Consider the following 20,821-nt stretch of genomic DNA (forward strand, 5'->3'; position numbering starts at 1 on the left):
ACTCAAGCTACAGAATATCACCAGCCATCAAAAAACAGATGTGGAATGTCAGTTTTAGTACATGTAAGGTAAACATACATTTACTCACCCAGCAGAAGATTTAAAAAAAGGCCAAGGTCTAACAGAAACCAACCCGAGCTCCAAGCTGTGTGCTTTGTTGTGCCTTTGATCAAACACTGTCAGTTTATAACTCTTCTACACGTACCATCTCTGCTGAGCTGAGCTGATATGCTGTAAACACGAGGCTGCACCTAGTCAAATTAGAGGACAGTATGACACAGTGATATAGTCATCTTATGTACCATTCAGTTAGTATTAACTAAAATGCAAAACCGTAGTGTTGTCTCTTGAGGAAAAAGCACCTCAGGAAAATGTCTCCTCCCTCCAGATCTCTGCTGATATGATGTTATATTGTCAGCATTATAATTTGGCTTGATTGCATAAGGCCATGGCCGTGCATGCAGGCAAAGTTACGCCTACACAACAAGCTCAAATAGGCTACACACATTATTTTTTCCATTAGCAATCTAGTTTCTGACAATTCTTGCCAATGTGGCATCATTAGGCCTACTAAAGCAGTCTGACATGTTTTACTCCTCAGCAAAAGGTGTAAATTGAAAAATGTAATATTGGAAGGAAAAAAAAGTACACATGTAACCTATGTGGGCACTATAAATGTACTTTCAACTCTGGTTCACAAATCAGAATTTAAAAAGTCAAGTTTGAATTTCTTGACAATAGGTGAGCAAAAATCAAATAGTCACAGCACAAAAATGCTTGAAAACAACATGGTGAATATCTGTTCACATTGTTTTATACTTCTATGATGATAAGTTTGTATAAGTTTACAGGGATTCCCTGTTGGGGACATTCTGGTTTGAAGGAATGCGCGACATCACTAGACATTTAAATTCACAACAGTTATCAGTAACCACTGGGAATCCTGTGCACTGTTGAGCCAGCTACCTTTTCACACCTATGGCTTATCATATTTAAGGCATGCTTTACTTGGTGCAACCTGAATGCAACTTCAGTTTAATTATTTCTGTTGGAGAACCAGACAATGAAAATCATGACTTGGGCTTGTATCATGACTTTGAAAGTTCTGGATGAATTTAATGACGTAACAAGAGGGAAATTTTCTTTCCAACCTGCATCTAATCATAGCAAACATTTTGCACAAAGCCAGCTTGTTCTGTCTTTGACGTCTTTGAGACGCCACTACACAATGCTGCAATTTCAAGGAACATGACGAGGTTCTGGGGATTTTTTTTTTTTGTCTTATTAATAGTCATGTTGAGAAGACTGACAACAATTTCCTTCCTGTACCTCCACCAAAGATGGTGGTGGGCAGCATGCAAATACACACACACACACACACACACACACACACACACATATATATATATATGTATATATATATATATATATATATATAGATAGATAGATAGATAGATAGATATAGATAGATAGATAGATAGATAGATAGATAGATAGATAGATAGATATAGATATATATCTATCTATCTATCTATCTATCTATCTATCTATATATATATATATATATATATATATATACACATATATCTATATATATCTATATATCTATATATATATAGATATATCTATATATATATATAGATATATATATGTGTGTGTATATCCACTAAAAACTACTAAAGGTGCAAGACCAAAACAAGTTCAATGAGGACAACAGACAGAGAGAGAGAGAGATCCACACATTGTATATTTAGCTCCCTAATTAACAGATAACAGTTACAAAATGCTGTAAGCTTGCTGCCATCAAATAAAACACCAGGCAGTTGCAGCCCAAGCCCTACACAGCATGGCAGTGTTTACCACAGTCCGCAGACCGTTAATGATTTGAAACCCATTTGGCACACAGTGGCTGCAGCAACTGTCCTGCATTATTTGCTTCACACACGTCATACCACATTGGCTGCATACTGACTTACTGTCAACAGTGATGTCCCACACAAATGTCTGCTAGTGTGCAGAATCTGCTTTAGAGCCTGGAAGTCAAGGTTAACTCAATTCAATGCACTGCTGTTCTATTTTTTTTTTTTTAATATGGAAAACTGGTATGTGAAATTGTGCTGCCCGTAGGTAATTCCATCTTGTGAATACTTGGCCTACATGTGCTTTTGCTAAAATTTCTGTAAATCCACATGGAAATTCTGCTACACAGCTTGCTTCATGTTTGGTGTGAGTGGCTGTGATTGTCAGCTTGGTCAAGGTCAATGACTGGCTGAGACTGGCAGCATGGAAAAAAGGAAACACTTTTCTTTTTTTTTTTTTCTCCCAAGGGAGTGCTTGCTCTTCAGCCTGCAGCTACGCCACTTACATCTTATTCAATTCAATATACTTTATTAATCCCTGAAGGGGGAATTTAAATTTACATCATGACAGATATAAAACATAAACGTGCAGGATATCAGACAAGATATAAGAGACATAGGATTTAAAGGACATAAAAGTGCAAAAGACATAGGGCCCTATCTTGCGCCAGACTCCCTAAACCCGCTATTTGCGGATTTAGGATTTAGGAAGAGGCGTTCCCCCGTAAAAGTTGCTATCTTGTGCACCTCCCGCTATCCGCAAAACACCTCCGCTACCCGCTATATTATGCATAGGTGTGTTTTGGGCGTTACGCCAGTTAAACCAATCAGTGTGCCACGTGCCATTGCCTTTAAGGGCAGGATGCGCTATCCTAAATCCTAAGGGCCCTATCTTGCGCCAGACTCCCTAAACCCGCTATTTGCGGATTTAGGATTTAGGAAGAGGCGTTCCCCCGTAAAATTGCTATCTTGTGCACCTCCCGCTATCCGCAAAACACCTCCGCTACCCGCTATATTATGTATAGGCGTGTTTTGGGCGTTACGCCAGTTAAACCAATCAGTGTGCCAGGTGCCATTGCCTTTAAGGGCAGGATGCGCTATCCTAAATCCTAAATCCTAAACCCGCGATGGAGAGAGGGAGGTAGATTTTCTCAGGGCTTATACTGAGGCTAAGCAAGGTGGCTTTATATACATATTATATATTATATTATAGGCGAGTTAATTCGGGAGATGGAGCTATGCGTCCAAGTGGACGTGTCACAAGGTTGTACTGATTGAGTAAAATCCCCGGGTCACACACCACACACACACAAGAGGCAGAGGTGGAACTATGTGTAAACTAATTTATTGACAAGGTAGATTGGGCAAATAAAATATTAAAATAATAATAAAAATATAGCACAGCTGCTGGCTTATGATAAAACAATAAAACGTGCTGGGGTAAGTGTCCAATTAAAACAGTCTTTCCTCTAAACAGTCTATGTGAGTAATATAGCCTACTCAGTCCATTCCGGCGGCGTCCCGGTATCAGTCCGACCGTGTGCGTGGTGAGGCTCCGTCGGGGCGCGCATTGAAGCCGCCTGGGCGCACTCTCATAACAGCCCAAACTTTAGGGAAAGCGGATAGCGGGTGGTCAGGACCACCCGCTATCCGCTTTCCCTAAAGTGTGTGCGCAAGATAGCAACTTTAGGGATAGCGCATGAAACACGCCCACGACGCACCTCCAGGCGCAAATGATGCAGTCGGCATAACGGATAGCGGGTAGCGGGTGGCACAAGATACCGTTTAGGGATAGCGGAAGCTCCTAAATCCGCAATTTGCGGGTAGCGGGTCGTGGCAGCGGATAGCGGGTGGCACAAGATAGGGCCCTAGATCCTAAACCCGCGATGGAGAGAGGGAGGTAGATTTTCTCAGGGCTTCTACTGAGGCTAAAGCAAGTTGGCTTTATATACATATTATATATTATATTATAGGCGAGTTAATTCGGGAGGTGGAGCCACATGTGTCCAAGTGGACGTGTCACAAGGTTGTACTGATTGAGTAAAATCCCCGGGTCACACCACACACACACAAGAGGCAGAGGTGGAACTATGTGTAAACTAATTTATTGACAAGGTAGATTGGGCAAATAAAATATTAAAAATAAAAATATAGCACAGCTGCTGGCTTATAATAAAACAATAAAACGTGCTGGCGTAAGTGTCCAATTAAAACAGTCTTTCCTCTAAACAGTCTATATGAGTAATATACTCAGTCCATTCCGGCGGCGTCCCGGTATCAGTCCGACCGTGTGTGATGCGAGGCTCCGTCGGGGCGCGCATTGAAGCCGCCTGGACGCGCTCTCATAACAGCCCAAACTTTAGGGATAGCGGGTGGTCAGGACCACCCGCTATCCGCTTTCCCTAAAGTGTGCGCAAGATAGCAACTTTAGGGATAGCGCATGAAACACGCCCACGACGCACCTCCAGGCGCAAATGATGCAGTCGGCATAACGGATAGCGGGTAGCGGGTGGCGCAAGATACCGTTTAGGGATAGCGGAAGTTCCTAAATCCGCAATTTGCGGGTAGCGGGTCGTGGCAGCGGATAGCGGGTGGCACAAGATAGGGCCCATAAAGTGCAAGTGTGAGATTTAAAAATTGTCAATTTTTGTGCTGGTAAACTGACCATTTCTTACACTGTGGTTGTTCACCAGTCTGATAGCTTCTGGGATGAAACCAAACCTCCTTCTGTTGGTTTTACATACAGGAAGTCTAAAACGCATTTCTGATGGCATCAGGTTAAACTGATCGTGTAAAACATGTGAAGGATCAATGCCTTCTTGAGAATTTGCTCACAATTAAACTGTGCTAGGGATCTTTGTGTTTTACCATCTTATGCATCATGCAGCCCACTGAAGGTAACAACAAGTGGACCCAAAAAATAGTTTAAGATTTGAATTTTTAGCAATTAACAGTCATTTTAGCAAATATACATACAAGAAGCAATGTATAGTTTTTCCAGTTTTTGAATGGCAGTAAATTGGAGTAAGTTACCCTCGACTTATTAGCTCCTAAAGCATATTCTGTATGCAACTGATATTTGTGTGACTAAAAGTTATACACAGCCCTTTAGTTTCGCTATTTTTTTTAAAAGCCTATTTATAGTGGCAAGTATGCAAATCTATTTCATACAAAAATACGCAAAGCAAAGCCCTCAGTTCTCTGTGCACCACTGGACTGGCGAATATTAGCAAATATATTTTGGTCGATTGCGCATTTAAAGTGTGTGGTCATTATTACCAAATAATGATGCGATACGGAGAGACCCTCAGCTGTTGAACATGAACTTAGAGGTCTGTAGGGCTGTTTTATTCCAGACCTTCCCCAGTCCATGCAGTGTGTGTAGAGGCTGCATTTAATCTACCAGTCCATTTGCTTAAAGCCATGTACACAGATGCCTAAGATCCTGAAGAGCACACTTCTTAACCGCAGTAGATGATGTCCTCTGCCATCAGTCGTTTAGGTAGATGTTGTCCACGCTGCAGCGCATGTCCTGTGGGAAATCAAAGGTTTAGTCTCTAAATGCTTATGCAACCAAAGTGTACTATAGACTGTCACTGTGTGCCTTGAAATGAATCTTCCATGTGGATTTTATGTGCACATGGGGATTTTATCAAGTTGCCCTGTCCAGATCAGCATTGCAGTGTTGGTCTGAACATTATCTGTACCTTTGTGTTTGCCAGCTGGGCTGATTCGCTAATGCACGCGCAGCTACGTGGACAGATTTGTAAACTGTAGCCTCAGACAATGAATTTATGCCAATGGACTTGCACCCAAATCCAAGGACACAGTTTACAAGTCCATGGGCATGGATTTGTAATCCAAGGGCTCGGATTATGAATCCAAGAGCATGGTTTCTAAACTGTGCCCATAGATTTCTGCACAGAAAGTAGGGATTAATTTTTCTCAGTTGACCCAAGGGGGGCTCTGTACCTCTGTACACTGTATGCCACCACTCCCTCTTTTGACCAATACAGCTTGAATGTCAGTGGTAGCTTTTTTGGTGGCCAGTAAATTGGATGTAAATTTTCAATTAATTTCTTCCATTTACTTTTCAAAAAAATCATATCAGTTTCAAATATTTGTGTCAGTATGTGTGGATCAGTCAGCTTCACTGTACCTGTGGTTTTGGCTGCATTTTGGCCAGTCTCTTGGGACTTGATGGATTATTCTGGTACTCTTGAGCTGAAGCTGGTCTTGGAGACATTTCCACACTATCGATTTCATAGATTATTGATTCTCTGTCCGCCTCACCCTTCTTCAGGTATGTGGTCTCAAGCCTGGACGTTGCTTGTGTGTCCTCACGTTCTTGTAATCTCATAGGGGAAGACATTTACAAAAAAGCACTCACATGTCCTGAATATCTCCTTTTTATGTGAGAACACAATATCTCATTACACCATATCATACTGCACGTCATACCAGCATATAGTCCATTTGTTTTTATTACCAATAACATTTTCTTCACCTTTGGGGGCTAATGTGTTTTTGATCTTGCTGGACACCTTCAGATATAGAAGACGGGGGAAAATAAAGACACTGTCTTTACCTTTGTGGGTTCTCGTATCTTTCCTCTTGTGGGGTATTATCTGAAATGTTTCGAAGGCTGAAACAAAAGAAAGAAATATTTTTTGTCTGGATGTTGTCTGCTGAGTTATTTTGATTCAATCAATCAGTAAAAAAAAAAGAAAAAAGAAAAAGCTCTTTCACAAAGGGATATCTGTCCTTGGAGTATTTAAAATAGATTAACACTCCCAAAAACATCATGACGATGAATGACAAGAAAAGATGTCTACAAACCTGTTGCTGGGATGTCTTCTGTAAATGAATACCGTGCACCCTAGCAGCAAAGCAACTACAAGTGCTGTTGCAGCCAACAACCATGGGAGAACTGTGAAGGAAACAACATGAAAGAAGAGAATGGGAAAAAGGCCTTGGTCTGCTCTGCTTGAATTATGGTGTGTTAAAGAAAAAAAAAATACTGCTGTGCTTACACGTGTTTGGCCAGGTTTGTTGGGGTAAAACTGTCAGATCTTTGGTGTCACTACCCAGATGGTTTCTGGCCTCACAAGACACATTTGGGTGTCCTTGGACAATGCCATTTATTTCCACACTGACTGTATTTTTCTTAATTGTTGAGACTGAAGTGAAGGAGAACGGGAGAGTGTCATTTCCATTGATGGTCCAGTATATAGAGGCATTAGGGGAGGCTTCTGCCTTGCAGACACATCTCAGATTGTCACCTATGAGGTGGCAGGCGGAGTCATTCAGGATGGCTGGGGCATCTACAAAGTAACAACAGTGTTGTTATATAAAAAGCAATCCAAACCCACTCTCAGATTTTTCATCCATGGGTTGAGAAAAATCTCCAACCACTTCAAAACCCACTGTACAATGTCAAAAATGTCTTGTCAGCACGCTAAAATCAAGACAATTTCTCTTAATTTTTGATAACCTTTCTTTTTTTATTTTTGTTTTTCTATTTTGTATGTATTTGTGATGTGTGGTGTCTGAGACATAGCTGAATGACATTTCGAGACCTTTTTGCTTGTTGGTGCTGTTGGCCAATCAGTTTCATTTTGTCGATGCTGGACATCAGTGTAAAAACTCAGCACTCCCCAGAGGTTCATTAAATTTGACCCAGCAGGTCCGAGATACCGAGCGTGAAGCTTAGGGCGCTGCTGCCTGGCCGGTTTCTTCTCAAAATGCCAGACAGCAGAGTAAAAAATTAATCATTCCCCCAAGTTTTGCTCAAAATAGACCAGCAGAGCCTCAAAAGAGCCCAATCGATAGTCCATTACCCGATCTTCGAATGCGGGGGAAAGCAATAAATTGGGTCCAGGAATGCAAGGTATATCACCAATATCTGTTTGTTAACTTAAGTAAAGTATTACAGGGTGGCGTTTTTACGGCATTGAGCCCCGAGTTCCTGCAGTGGAGCAGCTCCTCAAACAAAGAAAAAAGAAACTGTGGTTGTTTTATGCAGCTCTCTCACATGAATTCATGAATTTGAATTTTGAAAGGAAATAAATAAAGTTTAAAACACAAAGCCAGCGAGTGAGTCAGTTTAAAAAGAGGTATATTTACACTGAACATCCAGATACATCCAGTCCGACCGCCCGTCTCCAATGTTGTTGCGAGCAATGCAGGAGACAGAAGTATCTCGCATTATGTTGTTAAAGGACTTTTTCCCTTGAGCTGAACTTGTTTGGTTTTCTTGACCCATGTGTCTTCGGAGCCAGGAGTACTCATGTGGTCGTGGGTTACAATCAGCAAGACACTCCACGATGACGCTGTGACCCTCAGTTACCGGTTGTTTTTCCACCTTCAGGGTCACATTTATAGGTTCATCTGTGGATGTAGAGGAACAGCAATACAGATAATCAACAGCTCCCTGGGCATACTTGATGGCTACATTTATCTCTGCCAGATTTCTTGATTTGCTGCTGTGTGCTGGAGCCAAATCGCTTACAGAAAACGTTGAGAGCGGCTTGGTTGCTGTCCGTGGTGAAGCTACTGAACCGAGCGGTACATGCCAGTTTGCTTTGATGCAGTTTATATGATGCTACTCCCTGCAGACTCTCAGTGTACAGCCACTGCCCCTTTTCTTCCTTCTTAAAAATCACCAATGTGGAGTTTTCAGGAAATTGATTTATGCTCCACTGAAGGGAGGGAGGTGAAGAGGGGCAGGAGTGGAGGATGCTGCAGTTGGCCTGGAAAATCCCCTCATTCACCATTTCCTCTTGGATGGAAAGCACTGGAGCTTTTTTCTCTGGAGGTTACAACAAAATAATAATAGCACTGAGTTATTGTTTGGGACATGCATTCCCAGTCGTATGGCCTCAGTTTGATGATTTACATTAATACCAAGCTTTTGATGAATGGGCAAGAGCAGGAGGTGGCCAAATTCAACATCAACCCAAATACGCACAAAATGTTCAAAATTTAAAAATGCTTTCTAAACTGTTTTGAAATCATAAAAGTTGATTCACAGAGCAGCTATGGACAGCTCTCTCAACATTATTTTTGGCTCTATATATACACAAAGCAAGCATCTGCATCAACATCAAAATGTATATTAAATAATTTTTGGTTATAGATATGTAAGGGAAAGCTCCTGCTCAAACATGTAAAAGTTCTCTTCAAACATACATCCTTCAGACTCAGACTCAGACTACTTTATTGTCCATTTAAAATTCATAAAAATGGAAATTTGTCTTTGGCTCCGGCATAGAGTCAGCAGGACAACATACAACACAAGCCATTAAAAAAAAACACCACAATAAGAGAATTAATAAGACAGAGAATGAAAAAATGAAGCAACACATCCCACTGAAGTCCAACTGGGTTCTAAAAATATAAGAGTTAGCCTAATGAGCGGGTAACAGTCATCTAAAAATTGAAGAGGGAATTAGAACAGTGGGGCAAGGATAATGGTAATAAATATAAATAAAATGAAAAACCTATTTAAATGAAGAACCTATTTAACAGTTCCCTGTTGAGAGTGGCCACAGCTGATAGGATGAAGGACATTTTGTAGCCCTTTTTCCTGGCCAGTGGGACTGTCAGTCTATGCCCTGATGACAGTGTCCGAAAAGCTGCCATCACTTTATATTGTACGTGCTCCTTTGTCAGAAACAGTACTGACACAAACTTTTTGACTGTGAGAACTCTGCCTTATCTGGTTTGTGGCTTTAACCATCATGACTCAGTAACTTTGCACACAAATGTGAACTTCTTGTATTTAGCCGGGGGTTTAAAAATACTTACCAACAAAGCGAATGGTTACACTTTGGTGATAAAATTTTTGGTGCTGTTTTTCATCTGGGTTGATCCATACGTAAACTCTAAGGTTGCTGTCGGCTCTTGTCACATCATTAATCTTCAGTGTGCAGTCTCCCTCTGCAGCATTACCCAGGACTGAAGTGCGTCCTCTGAACTGGGCTTCCACACTAAGAAATTTATGTCCATCATAGACTTTGGGATAATATACATTATCATACTTGTACCATATGACCCGTTGATGGGGTTGTGTGCGGCAGGGCACCTCAACACAGCTCCCCTCCACTGCAGCGACCTCTGTGGGTACTTCAATGTCCCAGCTGCTCACCCGCTGCTGTATCAATATCCCTTTGAGTGGTGAGGGGAGGGGGATGGGGGGTGGGAAGGCATTCAGCGTTAATTGCGGTGCTTTTCTTTAGTCTTCCTATTTCTAGAGATAAATGAGAATGCAAACCACTTTGTTCGTGACTGGAAACAGTGATGCACAGAGACGTTCCTGCGAAAGCCCAAAGCCTCACCACAAGCCTTCCTTTGTTGCATCAAGCTAAACTAGCTCTAACAAGTCTCACACTTTTCTCAGTGGTGCCTGACAATGGCTGTAAATGTTTTCTCTTTGTGTTGTAACCACTGGATGACTGGTTATTGTTTGGAAGATTAGAATTTACCAATTCATTGGTCACCTTTGTATGTGAGAAGATTGACACAAAAATGATCTTGATATCTTTGATAGGTGGTTCACTACTGTATGCATGCTGGCGCTTTGACACACAGAACTTTTTATGTCCAAGATTATCGTACCAGAGATAATGAGAATTTGCAGCAACTGTTCATTTATGTGTGTAAAGTTTGGGAGTTTAAACAGAAAGTGAGCAAATTTTCCTGTTTTTTTTTTTTTTTTTGTGCATGTAAAACAGAGAGATAGACAACGTATAAAAAGTTTAAAAAAGGCACTTAAGGTCGTGACTATGCTGGTGAGATGCAGCTGATATGCGAGCCACTGCAGACAGCTATGTACATTAAAATGAGAGTGTATCTGTTGCATGTATGATGCCTGATACACTTGTGGTCTAAACATTGGGTTAACCCAAATATGTGGCACACGCTGCCAGTTAAGCCACCAGGGCGGTCCAGGACGTGGGTAAATGTTGTTTCGTGGTTTTGTACTGGATTTTACTGATAACGACAATGGAGAGTTTATTTTCAGAACTTATGTATCTACAGAGCCTAGAATCAAAACAATAAAAAACAAAATCTTGATCTGTAAAAGATTTAAAACATTGGTTAGTGTTTAGTGTCAGCTATATGGTTAACATGCCCATCCGACAGAGCTATCCACTGGAAACCATGCTGTCACTGTTTCATAGTACTGACTTCAACACCTTCAGTTCAATTTCAAAAATCAAATTCTATAACAAACAAGAAAAAAAACATGAAGCAATGCGTTATTGCACTCGACGTGGATGGGTTTGAAGATTTTGCAGAGGGTTTTCTTGACATGTTGGCTTTTCAGTAGTTGCTCTACTTTTTCCAGTCGTCCTCCTATTCTAGTGCTTTTTGTATCAGAGATGTTATGCCATTGACTTTTTTAAACTGATATTATGACAACACAGAGAGAGATGAAGTATATTTTACCAGAGAAGAGCAGTCTGAGCAGGTGAGCCGTCTCCATGGAGAAAGCTGACAGCTGTGCAGAAATCAGAAATAGTCCATAGACAGCAGGACTTTCTCGTGTCCGACCTTTTAATTTCTGAAACCCAGTAATCATGGCAGTCATGCAGAGGACCCACCAGGTAACTCAGCACAAAAAGGCTCCGACACGGCATGTTTATGTCATGAGGATGGAAAAGTTACAGTCGGCAGTTACATAGTTTCAGTGAGATCACTGTTGTCACCATAACATAAGTTTGGCATGTTTCAGCATAGAAGGAAGAAAATTATTTTAGCTATATATCACTGATTCTTGGGAATTTGGATAAATCATGTCCCACTAAGAAAAATGCTATTTCTGTTGTAAATTTACAACATTTTAATGAATAAAAAGAATCAAAGGCATAATCAGGGGGTCCTTTGCACATTTGTAAGGTTCTTTTATAGGTTTATTTTTAATTTTTATTAATTTAATGATTATATGTTGGCCCATACCCTACAAAACCAGTTGTCCTCGGATAGGAGATAATTGATCAACTTGATTAAAACAACAAAAAGTAATAATTTCATTGAATAATATATTTACCACAGGAACGAATACATCATAATATGTATTAATAATAATTTCATTGAATAATATATTTACCACAGGAAAGAATACATCATAATATGTATTAAAAACTACAAATGATGAGTTTTGAACAATATTTACTATTATTTTGTGGTTGCTCAAAATGTTTCCCACATATCCGTCACCACCGTCAAATATTTATTTAAAAAACAAAAAACTCTACAAATACAAGGTCAGTTACATTCCTGAGGACCCCTTTTCAAACCTTCAGCTCTACTGCATGCTTCAAGACCACTCAGGCTCCTGTAAGTTTGCTGTTTTCGCTTAAATCTCTTCATATCTTGGGACACTGCTACTGTCACAACCATAACATGTCAACACCATCACTTTTATATAAAAAATATTAGATTAGATTATGGAATAAATGTATACTTTTAAGAAGAGGTCTGATGTAGGTAGCAACAGGGGGGAAACAAGCTGGCTAATATGAACAATTCATGCTTATCATGTGAAAGAGAAGGTTTTTGTCACCACCGTCAGACGTCACCACCATCAGGTTTTCTGTCTGACAGTGATGACTGAAGTCTGAAAAATACTTATAACAGTGCTCAGGATTGTTATTTTTTGTACCAAATAGTTAAATAAAGTTGTTTAAGCAAGAAGCCATTGACTTGAGTGGTATAAATTTGGAATTGTATGTTGTAATGAGGCCACTGTCACCACCGTCAGATTAGTGTCACCACTGTCAGAGGCAGTTATATTGGTTTTAAATGAATATACGTACAATATGTTTCTTTGGTGCTGTTGAATTATTAAAGTAATAGTCTCTTTTAATACAAAAATATGTTTTTCAAATTTAAAAAAAACATTATGGTGACAGTGTTGACAAAACAAAGTAGCCTAATAACTGGAAAAACACCTATTTTATGAAAAAAAATGCAAAATGAGGAGGTTGCACTGGTACATTGCTGAACAGCCAAGACCTTGGCCTATAATGATATACCTTCAGATTTTGTAATTTAACTCACTTTTTTTTTTTTTTTTTTTTTTCAAAATTAAAACCTGTTTTATTCAAATTCCCAAGAATCAGTGATATAAAAATCAATCTACAAGAAATAGCGTCCTGGCATGACATGTCAGGGCAACAAACAGTGTAATATTACTAAATTATGATATACTAATGATCTAATTTAAATAAATGCCAAGAATGCAACAGGTAATTCATACCATGTATTAACAATGTGTGCACAGTTATGAAAAAAAGCAACAATGTAAATTTTCAAAAATGTAAAACACATAAAACCACACAGCCAGACTTACATCAGTATGAACAGAAACAGACTTTCAAGTGACGCCAGACTTCACCTATTATTCTCTAACAATTTCAGTGTTTACTGTTTTTTTTTTTTTTTTTTAATTAAAAAAAATATGTATATACTTTTTTTTTCTTGTTTGGTTCACATTTTTCCTCGATGAGTGATATGAAGAGCATGACGTCTTACCTTGCCAGAGGAGCTGCTGAATGAGAGTGTCTGTGATGGCCCACTGATCTGTTATAGTGCAAAGACCCCCCTCACACACAAACACACACACTCACACACACACACACACCCTCCTATTCAGTCTCAGACAGGAAACTTGCTGAGCTGATTTAAATCAGTCATCCTGAACCACAGAGCAAGTCTGAAAGAATGACTGTGGCCTCATGCAAGAATCTGCTCTATTGAAAACAATGCAGATAAAAGTCTCAGGCATTGTTAATTACATTTAGACAATGATGAAATATTATTTTATCAATCAGTCAATCAATCAATCAAGTTTATTTGTTGCAAATAATCATACAAGGTACCATCACAGTGAAATGCAATTCCAGCAGTTAATACTCACAGGTTACCTATCTATCTATCTATCTATCTGTCTGTCTGTCCACCTATCTACTTTGTAAAAAAAAAAAAAAAGATGAGTACAAAGCCATTTACAATCCATAGTTACATATATCTAATACAGTATTACAGTTCAAATTAGAAATGTAAATAAAAAACAAATCAGTACTAAAATGCAGGAAAAGAGAAAAGGTGTCCTTTACTAAACAGGAACCACTGAGTATCTAACACACACACACACACACACACACACACACACACACACACACACACACACAATTTTGCCTCAAATGGTGTTCGAGTATAAAAAAATACTGCATTGTGATCTACTTTTGCATCTTATTCCTGTTATTCGGGTTTATTTGGGCAAATTCATTGTTCATTTGCTGGTACAGCGGCTCCATCTTGCTCAGACTACGTCAGCCACTGCAAAATGTACACATCAGTACTACACATCACTCTCTGTGTTGGCCTTCCTCGAGCTTTCACCGAGGCCTTTTGCACTGTGTGGCTCAGAGCTTGGCAGGTTGGTGCGGCTTGCCTCAGAGATGGTTGCTGCTGAAGACGGAGGTGACGCTCTCAGCTCCTTGGTGTTGATGTAGATCTTCTCCTCAGGCATGGTCCGCACCTGAAATCCAAAACAGCTGTCAGTGCTGCAAATATTGTGCCAGTCACTCTGCAGTCACTTAAATGAGAAACTTGATCAGTCTGAGTATAGTTACCTTACTTCCCTCTCCACTTGTCACAGCTTGGTAAGCCACAGCTGTACTGGTGCCACCTGTGGTGTGACTCTTAGGAGGGTTGTGGCGGCTCCTCTGAGCTCTGAAAAATACAGAAGGACTTCACAACGCTGAGAAATTCAGTATAGCCTATAGACTACACACAGCACATTTTCAACCAAGAGAGTTGCTAATGACCAATGGCAGTTAACGTGTCAGAAAATTTTGCTGTTTGTTGTTCACATGTTTGTGGTAGACATGTGATACATGTGAGCTGCAAGTGTGCGAATGTTTTGCATGTGAAAACCCAATATGTGAGAAATACGCAAGCGAAGTGCAAACGTGTTTTGGACACTTGTATTTCATGATGTTTTATTTCCACATGTGATAACTTGATATGTGGCACATAATATCCTACATTTGAGAAATACATATGTGAATTGCAAACACGTGTCCAAGAACCATGTGTTTGCAGTTCACATGTATATTTCTCACATGCGGGGTTTTAATGTGTCATGTGTTAAATAGCCATCTGCCTATGGATCACATGTGGACAAGTCAACATGTGAAATAAATCACATGTGGTTTTGGTGCCGATTTTTCAGTGGCAGTTACTTGACAAGTGTGGACTGGAGGTTTGTTTGTCCACTCACAGAGCTGCTGTGGCTCTGGGGCATTTATCCAAAACCATCCAAGTGTCAAATTAACTGAGTTGACTTGCATAAACACTGGCACAGTAAATTTAATACAGATTTTCTGATGACTGTAGCTTTCCCAAGCATTCACCTTACCTGATAACAAACAGTAGAGCACATAGTGTGACTGCTATGAAACCAGCGACTATGGCAATTAAGAGCAGCAACAGCACTCGTCCTGAACACAAACATACAAGGGAGAACAGAAGATTAGATTAGCATTGGTATTAGAGTCAGTATTAGAGAAGTGTGTTAACTAGAAATTCAACTTGGTGCAAAGCTCCTGTAGGTCAAATTACAGTAAACCTAACACAAAACAAAATTATTAAAGAATGAAAGTTTTGAAATGTTTTGAAGCCATATATAGAAAAGTGTAAGCATCAGTAAAAAAAAAAAAAAAAAAAAAAAAAGAAAGAAAGAAAGAAAGAAAAAGAAAGAAAGAAAGAAAGAAAACTGAATGCTTGAAAGAATGTAATAGATTTATTGGTACTACATGGAGGTTAGAAGTAGTAGGAAAACAAATGAACAGAAATATATCACAGATTTTGTGAATATTGCACAGGTTTCAGGAGCTTAATATATAAGATCCACAAGATTAATACATAACTATAAAGCCAGGACATAGGTAAGTGCATCAGAATCATCATTAACTGGGTAAAAGACAAACCTTGATTTTCTACACACGTTTCCAGAGAGGGAATATAAAACTGAAGCCTTGCAGATCCCACAGAGTTGGTGCTGTGGCAGACCAGGGTGGACAAATCCTTCCCCTGTGAATTAATGGTGATGAAGCTCCTCACCAGACCCGTGGCGCTCAGAGGCTCATGTCTGATGGTGAAGACGTCAGAGTCATTGACAGGTCTCCCGTCCATCTGCCACTCCACAGCGGGAGAGGGGTTTCCCTCTGTCTCACAGGAGCAGTTGATGTGGGCTGCAGCTCTGATGCAGCCAGAGGAGGGCAGGATCTGCGGAGAAACTGTGAGGAACAACAAGGGCATGGTCGGAGAGGTGTTTTTGTTAAACGTTTGACTGTAATTCGGTAAACAAGATTCAAGATTCAAGACTCAATAGATTTATTGCTATGTCAACAAGTTGATAGGAATTTGTCATGGTAGACTCTCAGACAAAAATATCAAAAACGAGGACAGTACAACAGCACATCATGTACAAAAAGACAATCATAAATACAAGAAAACAGGCAGTGAACAATAAACAATACCCAGCGGCATAGAAAGTGCATGCAGTTTTGTTAAAGTGCTACTTACATTGTACCCTGTACATACGTATTCAGTAAGTCAGTGCAAGTTCAGTTGTCTAATAGCCAAAGGGTATGTGCTTTCTCTGAAGCGAGATGTTGAGCTCTTAATGCCTCTGTATCTCCTGTCTGATGGGAGGAGATTGAAAAGGTAGTGTGCTGGATGAGAGTGGTCAGCTATGATTTTTTTAGCCTTCCTAATTATTCTTGTGGAGAAGAGTGATGAAAGCGAAGGACAAGCATGGAGAATGTGAGCACACTTTCAATAGTAGACCTGTAGAAGTGAATCATGGCTGCCTGGCTGACCCTGAACTTTTTGAACTGCCGCAGGAAATAGAGTCGCTGGTGGGATTTGCTGATCTTAATATTGGTGTTGAGATCCCATGATAGGTATTCATGGATGGTGGTCCCAAGGAACTGAAAAGAGGTGACCCTCTTTACCTCCTCCCCATTGATGGGCAGAGTGGTGAGGGGACTAGAGATCTTTCTAAAGTCAACTACCAGTTCTTTGGTTTTTGAGATGTTAAGTATCAGGTTATTGCTTTCACACCATCTCACCAGCTCCTCTACTTCTCTGCGGTAGTCAGATTCATCCTCGGTGGTAATGAGACCCACCACAGAGGTATCGTCTGCAAACTTATACAACAAGACTGATCTAGTGTGTGACTGACAGAAATGTGTGTGTAAGGAATACAAGAGTGGAGATAGGACACAACCAGCAACTATGGCAATTGATAGGTTGGAAACAACCTATCAGAGCAGAGAGGAAGCTCAGTTTTACTACACACTGACTCAAACGCTCCATGCTTATCCAGTGCAACACAGTGATATTCCCACTCCCACTCTAATAGATACAAATCTTATCAGAGCTGTTATGTGCAGTTTCCACTGTCTCATACCCGGTGGCATTGACTCGAACAAGAGGCTGCCTGATTCGCTGCCCTAATCATTACACTTACTCTAATCAGGAAATCAATCAACAAATTAATGTATTCATTCACAAATATGGATAGATACATACATAGATTGTGGTAAATATACCTGTATCTTAATTCCTTATGGCATTTTGGTAGTATTGAGAGTTATACTGTGTTATAAAATACAAATAACTCACATTTGTCTTCAGAAGCACAAACACTGACATCATGGAGCAAACAAGGGATCAAAAGACTCTATTTCTCCTCTAAATGTGAAATTTTAAAACGTCAATCACAATGTCACGTTTGGCTCACTCACATAAAACATGGAGGGTTTTGTTAGTAGACAACGCACTGCCGTTTTGTTGGCTGTAGATAACAGAGCAGGAGATGGTCTGTCCGTTGTGGATTCTGGACGCAGTAAAGGTCAGAACAGAGGTCACGACTGTAGGCATGTTCCCTATTTTCTCCTGTGTCACCTGACTTGTACCCAGGCTTGGCGTCCAAATCAGAGTCGGTGGAAAGGCGCAGGGAGCCACAGCAGAGCAGCTCAAATTCACTGAATTCCCCTCCTTCACCTTCAATGCATGTGCTGTCAGTTTGGGAGGAGCAACTTCTGTAAGGAAACAATCAGACCAGTTTTTAAATGAACAGCCGTCCCTCATGGCTTCATCACTTGACTTTCATTTTCAGTGAAGAATGGGTAATGTTAACTGGCAATAGAGGGATATCAAGGCCTACCTGTGATTGAAATGTACACAGTCTTCTCTGTAAATGTAATTTTCAGGTATTTTTTACATTGCAACCTGAAAAAATATGCACCATTGTAACCAGGTCGCATGTTCAATGTGGTGGTGCAGTCTTTTTGCTGTAAGTTTCCTGTCAGGTTTCCAGTTAGTCTCGCTGTAGTTTGTTGTCTAGGTGGATCACTGACACCAAACACATCGTCGCCATCTTTGTCATGTATTCTCCATACTCCTTCACACGTTGTATCTAAGTAATTTTCAAATTGGTCCTTTATGGTAAACGAGCAAGGGATGGTCACGCAGGATCCACTTGGCACCTCAATAGACTCAGGTATAAAAATGTCAAACACCTCACACAACGAACCTGCAACACAAATTGTAAGTATGAAGAATATATCTTTATAGTCATAAAGCAATTCCACTGTGCAAGTTTCTCACCAAAAAACTGGAGAAATACAGCATATCTCAAGTTTCTATCTCGCTCACTGGGAGACATGAAGACAGCAAGACGTTATGACCACGCAACTCACCGTGCAGCAGACGACCAATCAGAAGCAGTGTAAGAGCTCCAGCCATGTTGGTTCATCAGACGAGGAAGAGGCTCAAGTTCAGAGGAGTCTGGAGGTTCAGATTTTTGTACACGTTATTTCTAAATGTCGGATCTCTAGCTTACAGCACTGATATGGATTATTTTTGGATTTTTACGTTAGATTTGCCAGTAGGTATTTTGTGGCTGACACTGGAATATTGCTTTCATGATGCAAAACCCCTTCCAGGGTTAGTGTGCAGGCAGACTCTAAAAATGTTTCCTCTTGAAAAATTGCGAAACATTTCCTTTGTTTGTAAATCAAATTGTAGTTTTGATAATGAGATGAACTGATCTCTTATATGACCCGTCAGTCCGACCATCAGTGACACAAAGACCAGTCATATAATCCTCATGTCTTAGTATTTTACATTTATTTCACCTTCCTTGTAGTTATATTTCAAGCAGATTTGGATTCTAATTTAATGTAATTTAATTTAATTTATCATTAAATGGCTAGTTTATTTAGTTTCAGTAATAGATTCAGCATTTTTGTGGTAGTAATTTTGTGAGGGTACAGTGAGAAAACAACACATCATGAATTACCTTTCACTGATGTTATCTATATTAATTTCTGAGTATCCACAACTTACTTGAAGTTAGGACTGCTTCAAAAGTCCTCACCCAAAATCCATTATCTTCTTGTTAAAATGGGGAAAAATGTTTCACGATTTTTAGATTTTTTTTTTTCATAGGCATTTCTGCACAAAGGGTTAAAATACCTTCACTTAATGTTATTAAGTTTCTGGTTATTTATCTGTCAAAATATCTAGCCACACTCGATACACCGTCGTAAATGATAAGTAAGTGCTATGTTGACATCACAAATATGTTGTAAGTCATCTGCAAATGATGAGTTAACTATGACAAAGAAATCACAAGTAAAGTTTTACCTGATGAGTTTTTGATATATTATGAATGAGGACCGTCCCTCATCTGTTTTACAGTTTTTTTCAATTGCTTACACACATTTTCAAAGCTCTGTCTTTTTCTCAAAACTTTACACACAAATCCAACTACTGCTAACACAAAATGCAAAAAGCGCCCTATCTACTGCAAAATGAAACACAGTATTCAAAATATTGTAAACACATCGCAAAAGCAAGCATTTGTCTCACATCACAAACACATTTCCCATTGTGTCACATACTTGTGTATATCATTTACACACTGTCGCTCTAAATCTAAAGCTCTTTTGTTTCTATGGATTTTCTTGATATATTGCCATATAAGAGTGAAAATCCAGTAGCATGCAAATAGAAGTCAACACAAGCAATAATGGAACCAAAAATATTTAATTTTCTGAATAAATCAGTTGCTGTTGTGGATGCAGCATTGTACAGTATATAATCAAAAATCAAAGCAAAGTACACCAACCATCAAATATGGAGGAAAGTGTGAGTGTGAGTGTGTGTGTGTGTGTGTGTGTGTGTGTGTGTGTGTGTGTGTGTGTGTAACTGCCGGTTCGGGATGAAGCACTCAGTTCAGACAGACGGTACCCCACATCTTGAATAATCACGTGCGGCTTTCGCAGAAAAAATAACCGGCTCCTGAAGAAAAAAAAAAAAAAAAACGGCTCCCAATCAGGAGCCGGCTCCCGCCGTTCACTTCAAAGAGCCGGCTCTTTCGTTCGCGAAAGACCCATCACTGTTCCAAAGCGTCCTCCACGAACCTGGACTCCTTGTCCTCTGCATCTTCCTCTGACTCCCCTGGCTCTCTCTGCATTGTTGTTTGACAGATAGTTTGACCTTTGACCTATTTATAGGCCTATGTCAAGGAGTGATTCGTTGGTGTTCAATAAAGCGATTATTGTTTACACATGTGAGGACAGAGTCTGAGGCACTGATGAATAAGTGTGGCATTTTGATTGGTTGTGTTTGAAATGGGAAATCAAGTTACTTCCTGACAGATTTTTGTGTGTTAGCTAGAGAATTGTGTGTACTGATTTGCAAAAAGTGAATAGCTAAATTGAAAACTGTGTCAAGGCTGAGAATTAGTTTATGGTTTTGCTGATTTGAGGTGAAGTTGTGAGGTTTGAGTGAAAGAGTTTAGAAATAGTGTGATATATAAAGGTTTTGTGTGTAAGCAATTGAAAAAAACTGTAAAAAATGCATGAATGTAT

At 39.8% G+C, this 20,821-nt stretch overlaps 1 protein-coding gene across 1 annotated transcript in view; it reads right to left on the bottom strand.

Annotated features, from left to right (window-relative positions):
* Positions 1–14,229: 14,229 nt before the first annotated feature.
* LOC115373678 (uncharacterized) overlaps positions 14,230–20,821 on the bottom strand; it is a 16,407-nt gene continuing 9,815 nt past the window's right edge. The window contains exons 4-6 of the mRNA XM_030072176.1: positions 15,292–15,373; positions 14,504–14,603; positions 14,230–14,409 (exon numbers count right to left, since the gene is read on the bottom strand). Coding sequence (XP_029928036.1) covers positions 14,230–14,409; positions 14,504–14,603; positions 15,292–15,373 — 362 coding nt within the window. The remainder of the gene's footprint in view (positions 14,410–14,503; positions 14,604–15,291; positions 15,374–20,821) is intronic.

This window comes from Myripristis murdjan, chromosome 16, assembly GCF_902150065.1.
Source record: "Myripristis murdjan chromosome 16, fMyrMur1.1, whole genome shotgun sequence".
NCBI classification, from domain to species: domain Eukaryota; kingdom Metazoa; phylum Chordata; class Actinopteri; order Holocentriformes; family Holocentridae; genus Myripristis; species Myripristis murdjan.